Source organism: Terrapene carolina, unplaced genomic scaffold (assembly GCF_002925995.2).
Source record: "Terrapene carolina triunguis isolate 2854851 unplaced genomic scaffold, T_m_triunguis-2.0 Scaffold6499, whole genome shotgun sequence".
In the NCBI taxonomy this organism is placed as follows: domain Eukaryota; kingdom Metazoa; phylum Chordata; order Testudines; family Emydidae; genus Terrapene; species Terrapene triunguis.
In genome coordinates this window covers 1-7,217 of record NW_020670850.1, presented here as the reverse complement: position 1 = coordinate 7,217, position 7,217 = coordinate 1, and the positions used below count along the sequence as shown (strand labels likewise).

The 7,217-nt window shown below is 48.9% G+C and overlaps 1 protein-coding gene across 1 annotated transcript; it reads right to left on the bottom strand.

Moving 5' to 3' along the window:
• Positions 1-2,359: 2,359 nt before the first annotated feature.
• LOC112121046 (membrane-spanning 4-domains subfamily A member 15-like) lies at positions 2,360-6,817 on the bottom strand (the record flags this gene model as incomplete). Its single annotated transcript, XM_024220158.1, has 4 exons — positions 2,360-3,794; positions 4,170-4,280; positions 5,504-5,635; positions 6,761-6,817. Coding segments are annotated over 4 exons (438 nt in total), but the record flags the coding sequence as incomplete, so codon positions are not given.
• Positions 6,818-7,217: the final 400 nt, after the last annotated feature.

Below are 7,217 nucleotides of genomic sequence, written 5' to 3'. Positions count from 1 at the left end.
TGGGGGAGCAAACAACTGTGCATATCTCTCTATCAGTGTTATAGAGGGCGAACAATTTATGAGTTTGCCCTGCATAAGCTTTATGCAGGGTAAAACGGATTTATTTGGGTTTAGACCCCATTGGGAGTTGGGCATCTGAGTGCTAAAGACAAGCACACTACTGTGAGCTGTTTTCAGGTAAACTTGCAGCTTTGGGGCAAGTGATTCAGACCCTGGGTCTTTGTTGGAGCAGATGGGCATGTCTGGCTCAGCAAGACAGGGTGCTGGAGTCCTGAGCTGGCAGGGAAAACAGAAGCAGGGGTAGTCTTTGCTCATCAGGTGGCAGCTCCTGAGGGGGTTTCTGTGATCCAACCCGTCACAGGCTCCGCCCCCTGGCCAGTCCAGAAGCTGGAGCCAGGCCATGGTAAGAGCCACCCAGGGAGCCCCAGCTGCTGTGGAGAGCCCCGGACTCTCCACCTGCCCTGGGTGCGGGATTGGGGTGCCCGAGAGCAGCCCCCAGCCCATGTCCCTGCCCTCCTGGTGTCACTTGCCAGGGCAGGTGGAGGGTCCGTCGCCCCTGGTCAGGTCCCTCTCTCCCTGGTAACCCAGCTATACAAGTGCAGCCACAGAAAAACCCTGGCTAATCCTCAGGCTCCTGTGGCCAGAGAGAAACACATTTCCCTGCTCCTCTGCTCCCAGCCAGCTTCCACACTGCCCTGCTAAGGGCCTGAAGCTCCTTTTACCTGAGCCTGCTGGACTCTGATTGGGTGTCACTAGCCCTTGAAAGGTCACGTATCTGTAGTTTCCAAGATGGCTGCTCCAGAGAGGCCTGCAGGAGCTCCTTTGCTGCTTCATTCCTCCCACTTCGCTGCTTCCTGGGGCAGGGTGTACCAGGACCATGGGGCCTCCTGTAGAAAACCCTAAAGGCCACGTGCACCCTGTCACAAACACCTTCATCTCAATGAATAGGCTGCTCATACAACACTTACCTGCAATGCTCACCTTTGAGAAGTTTCTCCGCTGTCCTTTGGGTCGTGTGCCCAATACAGAGAAGGCTGTGGGGCTGGTTCCTGTGAAACACAGCCCAGAAAGGCTGGTGTAGCTGGACTTCAGACTGCAAGTCCTAGGGAGTAGCTATTCCAAAAGGCAGGTGGTATCAGGGACCACTGCCTGCTTGGGCCAGTCAATACTGGCACCAGATTTGTGGTAATAGAAATAATGATAAATTCCAGAGGGGAGAAAGGCATTGGCTTTCTTTGTGCCATTCAATCCTTGGCTCTCTGCTAGAGTTGGGTGAAACTTTTCACACTAAACTATTTTTGGTGACAAATGCAGATTTGGTGACACAAAAATATTTTGTGAGTTCATGTCAATTTTGCCATATTGTTCATTTTGGGGAACCCTCCTCCCCAAATTCCTGAAAAAAATCAAATTGTTTTGATGTTTTCTAAGTGTAACCCCTCAATGTTTTGGCTTGAACCAACTTTTCATTTCAAAATTTCCTTTCATTTTGTTTTTAAAAAAATCTAAAAATGGTCAAAATCTAAAATGTTACAGTTTTATGAAAACAAAACATTTTGTTCAATCCTAAATATTGCTTTTATCTTTGTGATTTGCCGAAAAATTTGAACATTTGTGTTTTTGGTTTGATCCCAAACAAAAATTTTGTCTCGACTTTTTGAAATTGCCAACAAATGGAAAATTCCATTATTCACCCAGCTCTAATGTCTACAGAGACTGGCTGCAAGGGTGTATCTCGCTCCAAGATGGCACAAAATACCCAGAGATCAGGATTTAAAGTTTTAAACAGGTGGTTTATTTAAAAAGTAAAATAAAAACAACCAGAAATACAACCAAACATAAAAAGATTGAGCCAGATGCAGGACATTTAGGCAAGTTTCAATATATCTTAAATGTTCCTATAAGTTACCAAACTTACAACCACAAGGGTATGTCTACACTGCGTAAAAAACCCATGTCACTGAGTCTCAGAGCCCGGGTCAGTTGACTTGGGGTCTCAGGGCTCAGGGCTATGAAACTGCAGTGTAGATGTTCAGGTTTGGGATGGTCTCAAAGCCCAGGCTCCAGCCCGAACATCCACACTGCGATTTTATAGCCCTGCAGCTCAAGTCCCACAAGGCCTAGTCAGCTGAGCCAGGCCAGCCATGGCAATGCTGCGGGTCTTTTATTGCAGGGTAGACGTATCCGAAGGATGACTGTTATAAAGGTCACCTCACGCTAAGGATCCCTGATTTCCAGATAGGCTTTTTATAGCCGGAAGAAATTTCCCATGATTGCTCTTAAAGGACCTGATGCAAGGTCTATAGAAGCCAGTGGGAGACTCCCCCACCCAAACCTCCCACCCACCTTTCCCCTATAAGGCTCTTCTCAAAAGAAGCCAATAAGCAATTAGAGAAAAATCACTCAGTCACACTACAGGGGAGAAAAAAGCCATGCCCATTTGCTTGGGGACTGGCTACACCATGAGGATAGAGAGACTGGTTATAAACCAATGGCTTCCTTCTTGCGGCAGCCATATTTACCTGGGAGGCATGACTCCTCTGTCTACATAGGGCTCTCCAGCCTTTTATCTGTGGAGGAACCGGGAGATGGGGAATTTCTCTTTATGGCCCGGGCCCCTTACCCCCTGCCCTGCTCTGCAGAGCAGTTGCCAACCCCTCGGGGTGGTGTGTCATAGGAGTTGAGGCCCATCATAGTGGGGTTTTTGTTACCTGGCGGCCTTGCCTACTAAGAACTAGGCCTCATTTTGCATGGGACACCGGGCTGTCAGATGATAACGCTTTTCAGCCACTGCTGACATGCTGCTAGATTAGCATCAATGATCTGGAGGCTTCAAAGTCTGTGCCCTTCACCCACCCACAGTGAAGGCCTGTCTGGGTCGCTGCCTGGGACAAAATCCAGTGATGAAGAGAGAGGGGCCATAGTCACTCTGAAGCCATTGGACACTGGCTACGCTGTTCCAAAGCCGTGCAAAGCAGCAACACCCCTGGCCGTTCCCCCAGTGCAGCAGACCCCTGGATCAGGACTTTCCAGGGTGTGTGGCCAGGGCAGCTCTGTGCGCTGGCTATTCCCCAGCTGCCACGGGGACCAGGGGTAGCCAGGTGCAAATTAGAGCATCCCTCAAGCTGTTTTAACTAGATCAGGGTCAGGATTCCAAGCTGCCACTCCCTGTTCCTGTGCTGGGTTTGTGCTGACGGAGGGTTGAATGCGGGCCTGGGAGAGCGCAGCTAGATACACGGGTGATTGTCACATGTTTGTTTGGAGGTGCTCCTGCCCCATGTTTCACTCTGGCCCCCTGCCTGCTCTCAGATCTCTCTGCCCAGGGGGCACTCATGCACAGCTGACGTGCTGCCCCTTTGACAGATTCATTGACCAATTCCCCATGCAGCCTACAGGGAGCGCGGGCTAGATGTTACCTCTTGGTTCAAGGCAGAGCAGGCCGGGGAACATGCTTTAAAGTCTCATCTGTGGGCAACACACAGGCCTGAGCCCGTCCCGGAAGAAGGGGAGAGCAGGTCCCTCGGAACTCAAGACAGGGACTGGGATGGGAAGAACATTGGCAGTAACTGAAGGAAATCTGTCATGCAGGCAGGGGGCCAGAATTTGCTCCTCAGAGAAGGAGGAGCTGCTGCTTCTGCGCTTGGGCCGACTTCTCCTCAGGTTCTTTCTTGGGTCCCCCACTCAGACTGGTCCTTCGGATCATAGGCCGTATCACTGTAAGTTGGCGGATGAGGCAATTCTGCAGTGGGCACCATGAGGTCCGCCCTGATGGTGTTGGGCACAATCAGCATGGACTGGAAAACAGGGAAATCAGCCTCTGATTGGCATCATCATCACCACCACTTGGCATCATCATCACCACCACTATCACCCACATGCAGTCTCAGAGGAACTGAGACAATGCCCACCGAGGTCCATGGACATCTCTCCAATGATTCCACTGGACCATGTCCTGTTCACCAGCAGCATCCGCTACACCCACTGCCATCTTCCTGGCATCATTTGAATCATAGTGGCCACCACGCCCATGTTACCCCACTAATAGCCCCACTGTTGCCTCCCTGAGATATGCTCTGCTAAACAGGGATGGGGTTAAATGGAAGCAAACCTCTTGCCATGCTTCCCAGACATGGAGCTGGCCAGGATGCCCGTGGGATCAAAACGCTCACCTCATGGGAGTTGAGGCGGGTTGCCCGGCACCAAAAGAGTGCGGTGGCGACTGCAATGCAGAACTCCAGGATAGTGAAGATCAGCAGCACGATGGAGATCCCGTTCCCGGCCTGCTCGAGAACAGAAAACCACAGCAGCATAGCCATTAACACCATATACCCCCGACCAGGGCTGAGGCTGCTGTGTGCTACATACAACTCACACCCTCTCCTGCCTTGAACTGCCCCCCAGAGTCCATTCCTGGAGGCACAAAAATCCAGTTCCACTTCTTCTCCTCATCCAACGAGGTACACCAAGAATCCATTCCAGTGGGCCCCCCCCGGTATCAGCTCAGACTTTTCTATCTGCCAGGATGCTGCACCCCAAGGGCCAGATTCTTCACTGGTGTAAATCAGCTTTGAATTGGCTTCAATGGAGCAACATCGATTTACACCAGATGAGGATCCGTCCCCAGTGTCATCCTCAATCCATGTTTGCAGGGTTATAGCTGTGCAGGCCCCAGGATATGGGTGAGGCAAAATCTTTTATTGGACCAACTTCTGTTGGTGAAAGAGACACGCTTTCCAGCTAGACAGAGCTCTGCTTCAGACCAACTTCTGTTGGTCCAATATAAGATTTTGCCTCACCCACCTTTTCTCTCTCTAATCCTCAATCCATATTATTTAGCATCTAGAATGTCCTGGGCACATCCCCTTCAGATTCTTGACTTAGACTTCAGCGCTAACAAAGAGGAAGCCCCGTCCCTTCTCCAAGGGAATCTATCTCAGAGTTTATGCCTTGACCAGTGCATGATGGGGCAAGGACTTGGGAGTTCTGCTGGTGCTGTGTGAAGATTCAGGGAGTGTAGTTTAGGGTCCCACCTCAACAAAGCACTTTCATTCCAATTTTAACCTTTTTATACTTTTTTTCTTTAAAAAAATATAAAAAACAATGAAGTTTGTTTTGAAATAGTCCTCTCAAAACGTTCTGTTCTGTACATGCTGAAATGGGATATTTTGACATTTTCAAAACTGCTTTTCCCCAATTTTTCTTCCTAAACAAAACATTGTCACTGCTGGCACATTTTTAAACGTTTCAATTTTGACAAAAGCAGCATTTTTTGTCTAAAAAGAGGGTCACTCTCAAAATGCCAACCAATGCCAATGTAATTTGTGCCATGCTCATCACCTTAGCATCTCAGCCCCCTCGCCACTGTTCCCATACCTACAAAGAAGACTAGATCCTCCTCTGTCTCCATCTCTCTTAGAGCAACAACAGATCTCCCCAAGATGTTCATTCCAAACCAATGATCTGTGAATAGAAAGCCGCTGGCAGGATCTGGACAGTCGCTTACCATCACTAGATAGTTGTAGTAGTCATAGTTGGAGTGGTACAGTCCATTTATATTCAGGTCTATTATAAAAGCCACTATCCCAAGTAATGCAAAGATGGCACTGATGACATTCATGGTCTGGCTTCCTTTCACCTGGAACATACACACAGAGGGGGGAAGGGATATTGCTAGGTGTGGATGAAATAAATAATCAGCTGGAATCTGGTTAGTAACTTGTACGTAATCTTGCAAGTAACTTGAACCAACCCTCTAATCTGAAACCATGGATCTGTGTATCCTGGCTTTGTCTGGACCCAGGGGATAAAAATCCACATTCTGAAAACCCAGCCTCTGAAGCTTTTCCGAGGGTTGACCTGTAATAGGAAACTCCAGAGATCACGAGACGATGTTTCCAGCCTGGGATCTTGCAGACCAAAGAGCTCAGGAAGATTAGATGTTAATGTGGAGAATGAGAACATCCATAGCCACATTAGACAGGATTAAAATTAATTTAGACTAGGTATAAACTCTCTTGCTACAGAGAACAAACCAGTCATCAGCTATCTGTGGGTAGGAAGGAACTTTCAATAGCGGCAGGTTATGGGGTTTCTTGCACCTTCCTATGAAGCATCTGATATTGGCCACCACCAGAGACACGGTTCTGGGCTAGATGGCCTTGGGTGTAATCCAGTGTGGCAGTTCCTGTGTTGCTCAAGTTTGGAGGAGCATCTGAACTTTGGGTGTATAGCTGGCCCTCATGAGGTTGGTCCATAATTTGGTTATAGCTCCTCATAACATGGCTGCAGCTATGCAACTGAGAACTGTTATTGGTGGATGAAGGTTACGAGCCTACATAGAACTCGTTGGCCCCTCTGTATCCATCTCCCTATTGTATCCCTCTCCCTGGAATATTTCTGAGATGATGGTTTTCCTCATTCAGACAAACATCTCAGGACTTAGAGTGAGGGCTTTTCTGATCTTCACACAAACCTACCCACTGGACTGCAACATAACCTCTCTCTCCACTCCCTGAACTTTTAACAGAGGGCAAACCCCCACCACATGCTACAGGGGGATGCCATGAAATATCATCAGATACTTCATGTGAACCCCACCCCTGACCTGGAGAGGTTCCTCTCCCACACCAGAAACCACACCTCCTGGGGGAGGGGAGGAATTCAGCCTTTGTGTTCACCTGCTGCCTGGCATTCTGCTTTCACCCTGGTTCGAGTGGAGTTAAACTAAAGCCTCCAAAGAGAAGGCAGTGCTAGGACTTACTGCGCATTCGGTCGGGCTCTTCTCAGCTCCAATAGAGAGGCAGCCAGAAATGATGAACTGTGTGGGGAAGGGGAAATAATCATTGTCAGGTACACCTTGTTCACGGCTGGTTGCAGGGCTGCTACTAGCCCATCAGGCATCTGTACCAGATATGGCCTAGCTACAGAGCTTCATTATATACCCCAGATGCATACGTTGTAAGATCCTTTAATGCACTGTCAGGAATGGCTGCTGTGAGCTTAAGTAAGGAATGTCACAGGGTATGTCTACACTACGAAATTAGGTCGAATTTATAGAAGCCGGTTTTATAGAAATCGGTTGTATACAGCCGATTGTGTGTGTCCCCACATAAAATGCTCTAAGTGCATTAGTTCGGCGGACCGCGTCCACAGTACCGAGGCTAGCGTCGACTTCCGGCGCATTGCACTATGGGTAGCTATCCCACAGTTCCCGCAGT